The sequence below is a fragment of the Anser cygnoides genome, chromosome 1, assembly GCF_040182565.1.
Source record: "Anser cygnoides isolate HZ-2024a breed goose chromosome 1, Taihu_goose_T2T_genome, whole genome shotgun sequence".
NCBI lineage: Eukaryota > Metazoa > Chordata > Aves > Anseriformes > Anatidae > Anser > Anser cygnoides.
Genome location: NC_089873.1, coordinates 154,464,091 through 154,480,957, shown reverse-complemented (window position 1 = coordinate 154,480,957; position 16,867 = coordinate 154,464,091). Strand labels below are relative to the sequence as shown.

The following is a 16,867-nucleotide window of genomic DNA, read 5'->3' as shown; positions in this document are numbered from 1 at the left end:
AGTCAGAGAGAGGCATCAGAAAGGATATGGCCTGTAGGCATGGTTTTTCATTTGAAAGGAACTCCCTACCTGTACTTATGAAAATGTACAGCTGCAGGCTCCTGTTGGACCTTTGTCTGTTAAATAAAAGTGAGATAACCACAATTTTCTGATAGGGTAACTGCACATTTTCCGTTCAGATAAGGATCCTGCCACAGCTGCCTGTACTGTTGGCACCTTTCTTGAATTATTGTTCTGTGTTCCCTGTGGGGATGGCACGACACATGCCAACTAGCAGAGTGCATTGTGCTGGTCACTCTGAGGTGTTTCTCACAGAAGAAAAATTGCACCAGTAGTACAATATCTATCTGCCTGACTCTCAGTCATTTTACTGAATGCTATTCTGACTTAACACAGTTTGGATCCAGGTTGTCACAGACACACATGATCTCACTTTCTCCCCCTCCTCCTTAGTATTGAGAGGATAACTTTAGTACCAAGTAATTCTGTGTGTTTTTCCTTTTTCTTTTCTTTTTTTTTCCTTTTGCATAGGAATTACTACTAAAATTAGACAAATAAGATGAACTATATACTCTAAAATGGATCATAAATAAAGCACAGTAATTAGTCATCGCATTTGCATATTGGTGATAATCAACAGTTGACTCTTTTTAAATAAAGACATTGTTTTGAAGTTATTTAAATCCTGGGAACCCAAGCAATGTAAAAATAGATAACTTCATCATTCCAAAGCAAATAGCACAGCTTCTCTTTCTGGCATGTGCTCTACTTGAGCAGAATACTGATTGCACTTGATATCTTTTCAGCACAGACATGAGCTATCTGTTCTACTCATTTCATAAACATTTTTAAATGGATACTGAAATGGATTTTACCAGTAGGACAGACCTATCTCATTAAAGCCACTGTAGCCCAGCTCTTGCCTGCTTAGTCCCAGATCTTCAAGGTCCATGCATTTAAATCCAGGTGGGCACTGGTAACCTTCTTCTAGCTCTCTGGAACAGTGGGTGTCTGGGATAGCTAAATTATTCCAGGTTACGTTTCTGTGAAAAATACAAAATTAAGGTGTTATATAAATTCAGCTCAGAGCAAAACTAAATGCTTGAAAGCAAGAGGAATTAAATGTCTTCAGACCTATGAAATGACAGTACAAATATAAACAGAAGCTTCATACTAATACTTAGAGACGTCAACAAAAATGGAGAGTCTTCAAGACATAAGGAAGTTAACATAACAGCTGTTCCAACTGCTTTTTCATGAAATATGGACACTTGCTGCTTCAGACACCTTTGGAAATCCTGAAAACGTCTTCAACTACAGGCAAAAATGTGACTTTGAGTTCCACAGGCACTACCTGAGCTAGCTTTGACACCTTTTAACAGGATTATTGTGGATGACTTGTCCGAATTCATCAATGTCATCATTGTGGATGACTTGTAAGAATGTGTTAGTTTCTTGTACCTTGGTTAGGCCAGGGTTCTACCACAGATAGCTAAATCCTTAATCTTGCACACATATAGCCACCGTCACAGAAAAAGTCAAATCATTACATGTCCAGTGTAAGTACTGATGTGACTGAAACAGATGTGATTCACAAGGCCAATAATGGTTTGGTAAAACAGGTGGAAAAAGAAAAAAAAAGTTCAAACTGGTTCAAACTGATTTTTGCTGGTAAATATAACACTGAAAAATAGAAAGACATGCAAAAAAAACAGCACTGCAACACAGTGTGCTGGCCAGTGAGAGGCCTCCCATTTTTCACTGTTGCCAGAGGCTAAGCATCACTTGTCTTCCCAGCTCCTCTGGCACATTGGGTGAGCTGCTGAAGAGGCTCTGTCAAGCTGCACTGCAATGGGAATTCCAGTGCTAGGGGACAGTGAAGTTAAAAGGTGAGGGAGGACAAGCTCCCTGGTCTGTACCTGTGGCATATACACATGAATATATATACAAGTACTCCCAAAATTTGTAAGGAGAAGCTCAGGCAGTTGATTCCCTATAGGCATTCACAGCACACCATTGATAATGGCAATAAATATGGAAGAGAGAGAATCACAACCTGCTCATCCCATTTCCCAAGTGGTTTAGTTAAAAGGTACACCTTAGCAAAGAAAATTCATTCTGAGCAGGTCCCTGTTAGGGTCCACACAGCAACACGGCACAGAACTGAGGATTCACATTACTTGTGCTACGAGCCAACTGGGTAAACCAAAGAGAAGCAAGGTTGCAATACGACAGCTCCAACTGCACTGAACAGGCACACGAGCAACCAACATCATTTTTCTCCCTGCTTGTCCTCTCTCCTCCAACAAATGGAAATCCTGATTTTTGGCTTAGTCCCAGGGCAATTTCAAATCAGACTTGGAAAGCTAATCAGGGAGAGTTCCGGTCTGAGGAAAAAAAACAGTCTGTAGCATTTCTCCATTCATGTTCAGGCTGATTTTGACTTTCTAGTCACAGCACAGACTTCTGATATAGAAACACCTAAAATGAATTACTGAAAGTTATAAAGAAAATCTTGTAGTATTCACCCCGTTATCCTGAGGCTCCAGACCAATGCCTTAACATTCATCACTTTAATTAATCTTATTTGTCCACAGAACAGGTGAAATTTATAGCCTGCCTTTTAGTATAATTAGCATTTTATTGTTCTTCTGAAAGTCCTCTTCTTTTAATCTAACTCACAGATGCATTTTGACAGCTAAATTGGGTGAACAGGAGTCATAATTACTTTATGTTTCTTGCCTTTATGCACTGCATGCGATAGCAATAGATTACTATAAATCTGTCAGTGTGAAACTAAAGCTTCCTACACAATTTTTCCTAGGCAATTATAAATACAGAGAACTGTGGCTGCACCCGTTCTGTAGCCATTTCTTCATGATGCCTGAGAGCCATACATATCTGCATAGATGAACACAGAGACACATAAACACCTCCAGCCAACGTTATAAAGGACTCCCCGAAAATTTAGCTATCTGCTTAACTAGAAAGACAGATCGATATACAAGCATATGTGTACCCATTTCCCTTTTTGTAAACGTGTTTAGCATATGTCACACAAGGATTTAAAATTTCTTCTGGGCACCTTCAGTTTTTTATACTAGAATGTGTTAATTCATACTCAGTTGTGTGCTTTAAATACTTTAGGTTTGTGATACAAAAGCCATTATAATATAGGATTATCATAAGACAACATTTTATGAATATTTTCAGAAATGTAAATTAATTCATTGGCTCAAGCAGATGCAGAGCCCAGGCTACTGGTAGCTAATGAATTTTACATTATGGTTTGCATTAGAAAATCCCTCAGATCCAAAAGGCTAGCTGCATGAGGACATGTTATTAAAAGTACTGCCAGCTCCATCATTACAATGCAAAGCACTCATTTTAAGGGGTTCATTTAAACCTAGTTCATAGAATCACAAAATGGTTTGGGTTGGAAGGAACCTTAAAAATCATCAAATTCCAACCCCCCTGCCATGGGCAGGGACACCTGCCACTAGATCAGGTTGCCCAAAGCCCCATCCAGCCTGGCCTTGAACACCTCCAGGGATGGGGCAGCCACAGCTTCTCTGGGCAGCCTGTGCCAGGGCCTCACCACCCTGAAAGTCATTTTTGTATCACATCAAATTTCCTGAAGAAAAGCTGTTTCCATGCACCAGGCATGATTTAGACTAAAAAGGAGCAATCTCTGATTATAGTACCTGTACCTATACAGGTATAGGCTTTTTAGGACCAATGTCACTAGGCAGTTCATGTCGTGGTTCAGGATAGCAATAAGAATAGATTAGTCTACATGGAGTAGACAGTATTAGACTGCTAATCTAGAATTGGCTATAATATCACCAGTCATTTCCAATACAACGTGATTTAAAATATTTTATACCTTCATAGGCCATACTTGACATCAACGAAAGACTGAAGTGCTGATTCAGCACATAACTAGCTTCAAGCATCTGAGAAGTTCTGTTAGGCAATGTACTTAAATACCTTGCTGAATAGGGTGCCTAGATAAAATCAGATATACTTGCAACGTGAAGAAAGAAACAATTCATCCCAATAGGCTGAGTACTTCTCTGCATGGTATTCAACATGTGTGGAGTACAGCATCAATCCAATAGGTGAGCTGAGAAATTAGTTCAGCACAGGAATGCAAAGGACACACCAGGAGATAATTGACTCCACATTGCTCGATCAGAATCCATCAATACCAAGATTTTTGCCAAAGACATGAGAGCACTTCTCTGATATGCTTTTAACTGCCTGAAGAACTTCCTGACTACATATGCACTGCATATGGTGTACGTATCACAAGAAGAACTTGAGGCAGTACATGTGCCCCTTTTCTATGGCATCTATTCAATAGAAATTGAGAAAAAAATAGGATTTTTTTATTCTGGTATTCTATTATTTTTTAAAGATATCACCAGAAAGCTAATTGAAATTACCAGCTTACTCATGCAGTTTCCAGATCCAGAAAATCACAGAAAAAAATAAATAAGAAGGAAATTTATTTATAAGGCATAAAAATATTGCTCCAAACAGTGAATTAGGTAGAGAATTCAATAACTAAGTATGAATTAGCTGCAGCTGAACGATCTTCTGTGTTAGCCAAGAACAACCCTCTCTCTACACTAAAACCAGGTGTTGCAAGGCTGCAGGCTAAAGGGTACACCAGTGTTCAACACGGAGTACCCCAGGGGTCAATACAGGGTCCAGTCCTGAATGGCTACAGATGGATAACTGCCTCAAACTCTTCAAAGTCAAAAAATGATGGTTCCTATGGTCAATAAACCAACTCATCAGTCTCGATCTGTTTTCCCCCTGTATCATCCTCCAGTTTTAGAGCACAGAACCTTGTTTTCTAATCAAGAGACTCCTTAAAGAAGGTAAATTACAGAAAAAAAATACTCTTTATATATCTATAATTAATGGCTGTAATCTTATACCCATAAAAAACAGGAAAACTGAGATTAAGGTTCCTATGACCACATTATACCAGTAACACTGCATAGAAAGAACACGTATATGAACTTTTCTACTTACAATATGTCTTGTTAAAAGGTCAGATAGCTCATGCCAATTAATGTACAGTTGCTGTTATCAGGTATAAATACTGATAGGTAGTTAAAAATATTTCCTTTCATATTCTAAGTTATTTTTGTTTTCAGAGACACTGGGAATTTGAGACAGGAAACCGAAAAGTTCCTTGTGAAAAAAAATAAAAGAGAAAAGGGTTAAGTTTTTTTTTTCTCTTGGTGACCATGAAAACAATCTAAGTACCTACAAAAGCCAAAAGCCTCCTTTCATGCTTTCAGTTTGCCCTTTTAAATGTAACTTGTTTCCCAAATCCATACCTGAATTCTTACTGTGCTAACCCAATCAATTCCATTTTCTCCAGTGGGAGCTCTGAACATACAACTGCTATTAACAGATGGTTCCTAGACTACTTCCTTACACCACTGCTCTTTTTATAGAAGGACCAAGCAATAACACGAGCACTCCTGCACAGTTGTTAGAATAATAATATTGTGGTATAATATTTATAAATCATTCATTATTTTATAAGAACTTTGTTTCCATCATGTAGTTTTCTCTTGACCACTTTCATAGTTTTTATCACATTATGACCTCTGCTTAATAAGATAGATATTAATATATAAATCAGTGATACTGATATTTCTAAAATTTGTAGTAGTAGTTTACCATTATTATTGAGCATATCTTTTCAAAGTGCACTCACTGTCAGCTAACCCATCTGTCACCAAAGTCGGAGACATATAACCATCAACCTCAAAAGAAGGGAGTCATATTGTAATTGATTTCTACTGAAAATCCCATTCACTAGATCTTCCTGTTTCTCCAAAAAAAAAAAAAAAAAAAAGACTGCAGCTTAGAACAATGCTGCTGCTGGAGTCATTACAAGTTCTAGATAATCCACTAACAGTATCATCCAAAATCGCTGGTGAGCGATAAAGAAATTTCAGAGAGTACCCTGCTGGCTTAAGGATTACACTTATGCCTAGGCACAACTCTCCCTCTGATATTTTATAACCTTCCCAAGGGTAACTTTTTAATGTTATGTTTTACTTTTAGACAAACTCAAGTCTAAAGTCATCATGCACCATATTTACAGAACCAGTTTCCTGTTTTCAATCAGAGAACAAAATCTGTTTTATCTTTTAAACTGTAAGTGTGAAAACATCATCCATATTTAATGTTTCTCATAATTATATCTGTAATTATAACCATAAAGCTCTCTAAGCTGTCTAGTAACAGATTGTCTCTGATATCTATTTATTATTTTTATTACATTAAAAAGTAAGATAGTGCATGCTTCAAGGACTCATGACTTTAGGGACACTACAAGCACAACACTTCAGCTTTGGCAACATGCCATATTTTACATTTTAACTTGGCAAACACAGATTTCACTACTCAAGATTTAGTAACTGAGGAGAATATTAGATAGCATCTGCTAGGGATAATTATATTCAAATCAACAGGCCCAAATAACTGAGGGCATCTCTCATCTCCCTATTAATTTTTAATAAAACTTGAAATAGCAGGGGAATCCCAGAAGAATGCTAATGTGCCATTAAAGGACAAGCAGTATGACTGGTTAGCCTGACATCAACTAAGACAAAAGAAAGAATGAGCTGTTACACAGTCTAATTGATAAAGAGTAAAGAACTTGAATGTAATTAATGGCAGGCAGCATCAAATACAGAAAATAATTCTCATCGTACTAGCATGATTATGATAAGACTGCAAATTTGCCCAATGAAATTGTCTAGCTTAGACTTTGTAAAGTAATTAATTCAATAACACAACTGATTAAAAAGTTGGCATTATATAGTATTGATAAAACACAGGATAAAGGGGCTGAAAACTGATTAACTGACATCTCAAGAAGTACTTGCTATTGAAATGATCATCGTGATCTAACATAGTCAATGAGGGAGAAATAGTATAAAATCAAGAACAGGCATAGAACACATAAATTACACTAAGGACAAGGCAATAAAGTTATCAGGATCACTTGGTTACCTGAATCCAACAAAACAAAATGTGATTTAATACAGCCAAATGCAAAGTTGCACAGGAAGGATCACAGACAGCAAATGTTAGGTCTTATGACCTACAGAATAAAGAGGATAAAAGAGGATGGTAATGCTATGTTATAGAATATAGATGCTATGTGAGAGTTTAAAACAAGGGGCTTTAATAGGGCATCCTCTCATATTTTTCATAATATATCATTTCTGATCTTATTTTATCAATTTTTTTTTTTAATCCACTGCATTTGTGGATAGAGGAAGAGCAACTGACATCATCTACCTGGACTTGGACATTTGACACTATCCCCCATGGTATCCTTGTCTCTACATTGGAGAGACATGGATTTGATGGATGGACCACTCAGGGGGTAAGGAATTGGCTGGCTGGTCAAACTCAAAGAGTTGCAGTCAACGGCTCAATGACCAGGTGGAGATAGTAACAAGTGGTGTTCCTCAGGGGTCAGCGTTGGGACTGGCACTATTTAACATCTTTGTTGGTGACAGGGGGATACAGCACACCCTCAGCAACTGTGCCAATGACACCAAGCTGTACTGTGCGATCGACAAGCTAGAGGGAAGGGATGCCATCCAGAGGGACCTGGACAGGCTTGAGAGGTGAGCCTGTGTGGACCTCGTGAAGTTCAACAAGGCCAAGTGCAAGGCCCTGCATCTGGGCTGAGGCAATCCCAAGCACAAATACAGGCTGGGTGGAGAATGGATTGAGAGCAGCCCTGAGGAGAAAGACCTGGGGGTGCTAGTTGACGAGAGCCAGCAGTGTGTGCTTCCAGCCCAGAAAGCCAACCACATCCTGGGCTGCATCAAAAGAAGTGTGGCCAGCAGGTCAAGGGATGTGATTCTCCCCCTCAGCTCTGATCTCCTGAGACCCCACGTGGAGCACTGCATTCAGATCTGGGAACCCCAGAACATGGAAGTATTATAACAAGTCCAGAGCAGGGCCGCAAAGATAATCTAAAGGGCTGGAGCACCTCTCCTATGAAGACAGGCTGAGGGAGTTGGGGTTGTTCAGCCTGGAGATGAGAAGGCGCTGGGGAGACCTCATTGTGGCCTTCCAGTACCTAAAGGGGGCTACAGGAAAGCTGGGGAGGGACTCTTTGTCAGGGAGTGTGGTGATAAGACAAGAGGGAATAGCTTTAAACTGAAAGAGGGTAGATTTATATTAGATATTTGGAAGAAATTCTTCACTGTGAGGGTGGTGAGGCACTGGCACAGGCTGCCCAGAGAAGCTGTGGCTGCCCCATCCCTGGAGGTGTTCAAGGCCAGGCTGGATGGGGCTTTGGGCAACCTGGTCTGGTGGGAGGTGTCCCTGCCCATGACAGGGGGTTGGAACTGGGTGATCTTTAAATGCCTTCCAACCCAAACTGTTCCATGATTCTACAATCACGGCAAGAAAGAGACAGTGCTTCCCAGGCTGTACAATCAGAACGATAATGAATTAATCTATCTCTCTGCGTTGCACTCACACCAATTATGATCAATATTGTGCTCAGGTTTTTTGTTCATATATTCTTTTCTTTTTATTTTTTTTTAAAATTAAAGGAAAGTATAGAAATATGAAAATGAGAAAAAAGAACATGCTTAGCAGCAACAGAGTTAAAGAGCTACATAATGTTTGTTCATTAAAAAGCATATTGAAGGGTGCCTAAATTATTGTGTGTAAGTGGATTCACACAGGGAAAGTACTGGGAATTACAGTTCTGTGTAATCTAGCATAAAAAGGTGTAACATGAATAGAAAGCTAACAGCTCAAACCAGGCAAATTAAGATAATGAATTAGGAACATAGTTTTTAACAGTGGAACAGTTTCTGATATAAACTAAAAAGCTCTCTTGCTTATAAAGCATTCTTCTGCTCCTACTCTAACCAAGAATAGATACATACCTACAAGACACACACTAGAGTCAGATGCAAGCTATAAAGCTCCCTCCAGGAGAAACATAATGAAGTCAGACTAGATGATCCAATCGTTTCTTTTGACTATAAATTTAAACTATAGATACTGTAATATTTTACCACTGCTAATACATTGTCTTTCAGTATATTTGCCCCACACTACATAGATTTTTATATCTTGTCATTCAGTTCTGATCTTTAATTGATTATTTCCATCTTCAGTGTCAGGTTTCAGTATCTTTTGGTAGTTTTCACAGTCTGCTAGTGTCAAAGCTCGAGTCTTTATAGACAGAACTGCTACTTTCTTTTGCTTCTTTGGTCAATTTTTCAAGAAAAAATAAATGGTTTATATTTATTTAATAAATTAAGTGCTGATTTTATTCCCTTTCTTTTCCACCCATATTCAGTCATAAGGTACGATTAAATCAAACTGCCTACTATATAAGGCAATAATACTAGTTAAACACTGATTTGATTGGGCTTTTGGCTTTTTTCATTTCATACATGACCTAAGTAAGGGTGTACTAACTGTGCCATTGATGTTTCATCTATTCCTATTCGCTTCACATGAGTTTTGAAGAGACTGAAACACACCTCAAAGGGTTTGGAGGCTGGTGGGTTCCATAATACTCCAGAAGTACCTTTCTCTCTCCACAAGCCAGAAAGGGAATTCAAGGCATTTAGGTTCCTAACACTGGTGCTGACATCAAAACCAGATGACTCTATACTTATGACAGATCACTTACATTATCCAAAGCCAATGCTGTCACCATGTGAATGAGAACAGGATGATTGCAGCTACTTAAAAGCTTTGACAGTCCATTGGTTTGATCACTTGTTGCCAAAATTAGAGAAAATCTCATTCAATTCACTTCGTCATTACCCTTCAGAGTAACAAGGCCACCAAAGTTAGCCACAGAAAAGTCATTAAAAGAAGAACTCTTTCCTATGGACATTGCTGGAACGTACACCCAGCCACGAGAAAGCAGAGCTCAAAAAAGAAAATACAAACGTTCCAGTGTGGATTTTTTCATGTGTAGTATGCATGGATCAGTACTTCTACTGAAATTTGATCAAATGCCACCTGGCATAACAACTCTATGACGGCACATTTTTGTGGCTGGTACAATCATTCATGAGGGAACTGAATTCAAATAGCAATTACAAGATACATATGCTAATGTAAGACATTTCATAGGAATTAAAGCAACATGAATAAATGGAATTCACACAACAAAGAAGGCTATCAATATTAGTGCTAATACACAGGAAATAAAAAGGAAGAGTTAAAAACAAATCTATCTATCTTGCATGAATCTGCATTTCAACAAAGGGTATCAAATTAGACTTATTTACATGTTTAATGTTTAAGTGATCTCCTACCTACAGTATGTATGACAATTCAATAAAGTACTTCCCTAGAAAATTTAAGTGAAAAACACCTCAGTTCTCTTTTAAATTGCAAGGACATGAACTGAAATGTATGAAACAATCTAAGCTGAAGACTGGATCTATTTTGACTTTAAAGTATGTTCAGGATCACTTCAAAAAAACTCATAGCAAACTGGGTTAAATGAAGAAAAATACCTTCTCAGTAGCTGTCTACAAAATGTAGGGGAAACATATGGTCAGCAAACTGCATTGTAGAATTTGAAAATCATAAGCCTGAAGTTAAGCTGGGATTCTTGTCCATCAAATCTCACAAGCATTTGGGACCCATCACTCACAACAGCAGAGTTAGCTACGCTAGCTAACTGGCAGGTTTACCTGTCTCTTTGTTTGGAACACTGCACCTCGCTGGTTTACTTCTGTGAACTTCCATCTTAGCCATGAGACAGGGTATTCCTCAACATCATAGAACAATACTGCCCTAAATCTAAATCTGAACTATATGCAAAACAAATTCCTTCCTATGGCTTGTGTTGTGAAGTGTCAAGACCCCACACAGGATGCCTTCAACAGATGTGTTTACATAGCTCAGTCACTAATGCGACATCTGAAGTGGCAAGAGCTGCGACTCTTGGCATAGCAAAGAAGCGGGCTGCTATCACTGAGCACCTCAGAACAAACTTTCAGCATCACCCAGCTAACTCCACATGTAAACTATTAGGCGTCTGATAAGAGAACTGGCCATTCCACCAAAGCTCTCACCTTATCCAGAAGAAAGCAGTGTGATCCCTCCGTTTTAAAACGTAACCTGATATGTCAAAACTGCCCAAACTGGATCATTGCCACCTCTTGCACAAAGGCTCGGGGAATGGAAAAGAAGCACTCATGCAACCCCTGAGAATCGGCTGGGATGTCTTGCAGGTGAGCCTGACAGATGTCTATGGTGTTTGGTGGCTCCAAGCTAATGCTTGGGGTAGAGGCTGAGCCACAGGCAGGGAGCTGGCTGGGCACCCCTGTGACACTGTTGCTGTGCTCTGATGGCAGGGAGCAAAGGCATGCCAGGGCAGTTCCAGGTCTGCTCTGGCCAAGGTGGATCCACTTCTGTTGATTCCTCCACATCTTCTAGTGGATCCACCTCCATGGGCTCTGGCTCCACGCTGTTTGGCAGAAGGATAAGCCAGTCCTTGCTCGGGACAGCCCAAACAGGATGCCTTTGAAAGTTTTCAGGCCAGGGTGCCGAACCAGGGGGTCATCCAATTCCATGCCTAGGTCCCATGCCACTGTCTGGTTCATTTCCATGCGTGGGTCCAACGCTGCCATCTGGTTTACGGCCATACCTGGGTCCCATGCTGCGTTCCAGACTACATTCCTCTGCTCCACGCAGCTGTCTGGCTGACGCTCCTGCCTTCATCCCACACCACCGTTGTGCCAATGGGAAGGCCCAGGCCCCCAGGTGCTGTATGGTTGAGGGGACAGCCTGTGCCCTGCACCGCTGCGGTGCAAATGGTAACGCCAGAGCCTTGTGTCATTGCCATGCTCATACGTGTCCATGGGCTGCACACCAGAGGTCCGTTGAGCACTAGTGTCTGTTCTTGTGTTGCAGGCACTATCCCTCTGCCCATGCCATTTCCCCTTCCCATCAGATGCCTACCTTCTTGGTGCTTTCTGGGACTGCATCTCTGTCCTCGCACACTGAGGAGGGCTGCTGCTCGCCTTCCTGCTTCTGGTCTTCTTGCTGCCACACAAGCTGGCTGCCAGAGGGCCTAGAAGCTCAGCGAGTGGTGGGCCATCTGCAGGGGGTCCTGTTTTATAGGGCCATGAGCAAAGGCGGGGCAGTGGTGGCCACTGTGACCTCAGCAAGCCTCTGTGATGCCCAACGTTAGTGGCCTGCATGTGGCCAAAGGCAGCTGTGTTGGGAGCGGCCTGGAAGATGCCCGCACATGGGAGAAGGAGGAGCACTTCCCCCCAACTTGGTGTCATCTGCAAACATACTGAGGATGCAGTCAATCCCCCCATCCAAGTCATCAGTAAAGATATTAAAGAGGATGGAGCCCCAACACCAACCCCTGGGGAACACCACCAGTGACCGGTCGCCAGCTGGATTTCACTCCATTCACTACCACTCTCTGGGCCCAGCCGTCCAGCCAGTTTTTAACCCAGCAAAGAGTGTACCTGTCCAAGCCATGGGATGCCAGCTACTCCAGGAAAATACTGTGGAGACTGTGTCAAAGGCCTTGCTGAAGTCTAGGTAGGCTATGTCAAAAGCTTTTCCCTCATCCACCAGCCAGGTCACCCAGACATAGAAGGAGATGAAGTTGGTCAGGCAGGACTTGCCTTTCATGAACCCATGCTGACTGGGCCTGATCCCCCAGTGGTCCCACATACATTGCATTCAAGATGACCTGTTCCATCACCTTTCCTGGCACTGAGGTCAGACTGATTGGCCTGTAGTTCCCTGGCTCCTTCTTACAACCCTTCTTATAGATGGGCATCACATTAGCAAGTCCCCAGTCATCTGGGACCTCTCTGGATGACCATGACCACTGATAGATGATGGAAAGTGGCTTGGCAATCACCTCTACCAGCTCCCTCAGCACCCTCAGGTGGATCCCATCTGGCCCCATGGACTTGTGACAGTCCAGGTGGAGCAGCAGGTCTAACTGTTTCCACCTGAACTGTGGGGTGTTTCTTCTGCTCCCTGTCCCAGACCTCCAAGTCGGGAGGCTGAATACCCCGAGGATAAGTGGTCTGGCTAGTAAAGACAGATGCAAAGAAGGCATTAAGAACCTCAGCCATTTTTTAATCCTCTGTTGTCATGTACCCTCTGCGTCCAGTAAAGAATGGAGATTCTCTTTGGCCATCCTCTTTCCTTAAATACATTTATAAAAACAATTTTTGTTATCCTTGACCATAGTGGCCAGGTTGAGCTTGTGCTGGGCTTTGGCCCTCCTGATTTTTTCTCTTCGTATACTGGCAACTTGTACTCTCCTCAAGTTGCCTGTCCCTTCTTCCACCGGACATAAACTCTCTTTTTCTCCTGAATACAAAGCAAAAGTTCCCCTGTTCAGCTACACCGGTCTTCTTCCCCGCTGGCTCATGGCACGTGGGGACAGCCTGCTCCTGAGCCTTTAAGACTTCCTTCTTGAGGAGCTTCTGGCCTTCCTGGACCCCTCTGCCCCTCAGGACTGACTCACAAGGGACCCTCCCTACCAGTGCCCTGAACAATTCAGAGTCTGCCCTCTGAAAGTCCAAGGTAGCAGTTTGACTGACAACCCTCCTGACTTCACCAAGAACAGAGAACTCTACCATGTCATGGTCACTCTGCCTAAGACAGCTCCCTACCACCACATCTCCCACCAGTCCTTCTCCGTTCGTGAACAGCAGGTCTAGCGGGACACCCCCTCTGGTAGGTTCACTGACCAGCTGAGTCAGGAAGCTGTCTTTCACGCACTCCAGGAACCTTCTAGACTGCTTCCTCAGAGCTGTATTGTATTTCCAGCATATGTCTGGGAAGTTAAAGTTGCCCATGAGCACAAGTGCTGGTGATTGATTGACTTCCACCAGCTGCTTATAGAATGCCTCATCCCTCTCTTCATCTTAGTTTCACCAGGATGTCCGCCTTGTTGGCCAACCCCCTGATCCTTATCCACAAGGACTCTACCTTTTCATTCCCAGCTATGATCTCAACAGCATTGAAACACTCTCTAATATAGAGAGCTACGCCAACACCCCTCCTTAGCTTCCTGTTCCTTCTGAAGAGCTTGTAGCTGTCTATTGCAGCACTCCAGTCATGGGAGTGGTCCCACCACCACGTTTCAGTGATGGCAACTAGGTCATAGTTTGCCTGCCACACAATGGCTGCCAGCTCCTCCTGTTTGTTGCTCATGCTGTGTGCATTGGTGAAGATGCACTTGAGTCATGCCACTGCCCTCATCCCCAACCTTGGGATGGCTCTCCCAAGCTCATCTCTATCGAGTCTTATTTCCCCCCTATCCCCCTTCATACCTAGTTTAAAGCCCTCTCAATGAGCCCCACCAGCTCCCCAGCTAGAGTCTGTTTCCGCCTTTGGGACAGGTGGGACCCATCAGCAGCCATCAGGCCAGGTGCTGAGTAAACCTCCCCATGATCAAAAAAAATAAATTTCTGTGACTGCACCAGCCTCTCAGCCATGTATTAATCAGCTGGGCCTTCCAGGTGCGCTCAATATCCCTCCCTACCACTGAAGGGATAGTGGCAAACACTACCTGCACACCCACTCCATCCAGTAACCGCCCCAGTTCCCTGAAGTCCCTTTCAATAGCCCTCAGGCTTCTCTTAGCAATTTCATCGCTGCCAGCCTGAATTATCACTAATGGGTGATCTCAAACCTGCTCTTCACTTACAGTGGGTAGGACTCTGCTTCCCCAGCCTCCATCTACGGATTCAGGGAAATGAAAGACTTGGGAAGCCTATCTGTCAGTGAAGACGGAGGCAAAGAATCAGAGAATCAGAGAATCTCTTAATTGTAGGGGTTGGAAGGGACCTCAAGAGATGTCTTGCCAAAGCAGGTTCCCTAGAGCAAGTCTTAAACTAAAAGAGGATAGAGTTAGACTAGGCCTTAGGAGGAAATTCTTCACTGTAAGGGAAGTGAGGCACTGGAACAAGTTGCCAAGAGAAGTTGTGGATGCACCATCCCTGGAGGTGTTCCAGGCCAGGCTAGATGGGGCCTTGGCCAACCTGATCTAGTGGGTGGCATCCCTGTCTATGGCAGGGGTGTTGGAGTTAGATGATCTTCAACGTCCCTTCCAACAGGAGCCATTCTATGACTCTTCTCTGTGTTTCCGGGCTAAGATGGATGTACCACTCAGTGACAGCTGCTGTCTAACCCATCAATATCAATACATCCACAGATTCCTCCATTACTTGTCTGGCTTACTTTTGCAATATAAATCATAAAAACATAGAACAGACTAGGTTGGGAAAGGACCTCCAAGTATCATCTGGTCCAACATGTCATGGAAAAGCGAGCCTAGATGAAACTATCTAGTACCCTGTCCAGTTGCATCTTGAAAACCTCCAGTCATGAGGATGAGGTTGATCCAGTGATTTACTGTTCTCACTGTAACAAAATCCTTTCTTGTATCAACATGAAACCTCTTCTGGTGTACCTTGTACCCATTGCCCCTTGTTCTCTCCATGTGGGTCCTTGTGAAGAGAGAGCCTCTATCCTCTATGTAGCCACCCTTTAAGTACTGGAAAACTGTGATGAAGCTCCCCCTGAGCCTACAAATTTCCTGCAGAAAGTTCAGTTATTTCTAGGCTCTAATTCTGAATGGCAATTCTACAGCAAAAAAGCTTGTGGATACATACAGAACTTTCTCTATTGTGAAGATGAGATGTGGTTATATGTTACTTGTATTTATAGTCATCCAATTCCACAAGAATCTCTAAAATCCACTCCAGTTTACTCAGAAAGAGTACTAATCAGCCAGAGGAGAGGAATCCCATTAATGCTGAAAGGCTGAGCAGAAATGCAATAAACTTTAATGTCTCCACTGGAACCAAAACTTTGTAAATCCAAATCTTCTCAAATCTTAACACAGGTAAGCATGTACCATTAGTGAGCCACCAAGAGCCAAGGCTACTCGGTTTTCCATCTTAGATCTTTGTTAAAACTACACCTTCCCATTCAAAGTAGAGCTGGACAAACAGAAGCTCTGGGAAGCCTATACAAAAGAAATCAACAGTTCAATTGCTTTGGATAACAATCTATTTAACAGCTGCGGTCAAAATCAGTATTTGTGCTCAGAAATCATGCACCCTTTGAAAATGAGGATGAAGACCACTTCCCTTGGGTTTCTGTACTGGCCATCACCTTAACACTGTCTTCCACCCTTTTGGTAGGATCCCATTTGAACAGGATTAACTAATCTGTTCTGTTTTTAACTAAGTTCTGTTTTAGTCTGATGCTGTATTTTTCTTGATTTTGGTTAGGGTCTAAATAACATCTGGTCTGGAAAAAACAAGATTTCTTCCAGTTTTCTTTTCCCTGAGGAAATACCAGACATATCACCATTACAAAGATTCTCAATAAATCCCAAACACTATAATAAAGTAGTGCTGGTTGTTTAATTGGCATCAACAAATTAATATGCCCTGTTAAATAAGTCTTGTTATGTTGCTTTTTCAAGTTTGGCCTTTGCTTTTTCCCCTTTCTCCAAAACTTGATTACTCATACTTATTTTTCCACTGCTGATGTAAGACATTATCTCAAATCCCTTTTGTTCTTTTTAATCATATTTATTTCTTCTATTAGATATTGTGGTAAGCTTTAAGCTCCAGTGTCTTTGAAGCTGTTTTCTGACATTTTGGGGGGCCTATCGATAGATAGAGGGATAGATGACCAAGAACCTCTTAGATCTTTTTATTACTTGGTAATTATTTTTCTTATCTGTTTTCCTGGTCAGTTCTTACTTTAAACCTTGCAAGAAGGATTTTAAATTGACTGCCATGGTGATAAGGCAGAC

At 41.9% G+C, this 16,867-nt stretch overlaps 1 protein-coding gene across 9 annotated transcripts in view; it reads right to left on the bottom strand.

The window, feature by feature from the left end:
- Window positions 1-16,867, bottom strand: part of NALCN (sodium leak channel, non-selective) — a 236,279-nt gene that overhangs the window by 180,528 nt on the left and 38,884 nt on the right. For 7 of the 9 annotated variants that reach the window (XM_048072668.2, XM_048072666.2, XM_048072665.2 and 4 more), the window contains one exon: window positions 889-1,043. In XM_048072668.2, the coding sequence (XP_047928625.1) occupies window positions 889-1,043 (155 nt within the window). Of the gene's footprint in view, window positions 1-888; window positions 1,044-12,012; window positions 12,270-16,867 lie in introns of those variants that run through there. The other 2 variants (XM_048072669.2, XM_013174450.3) reach the window with 2 other exon arrangements.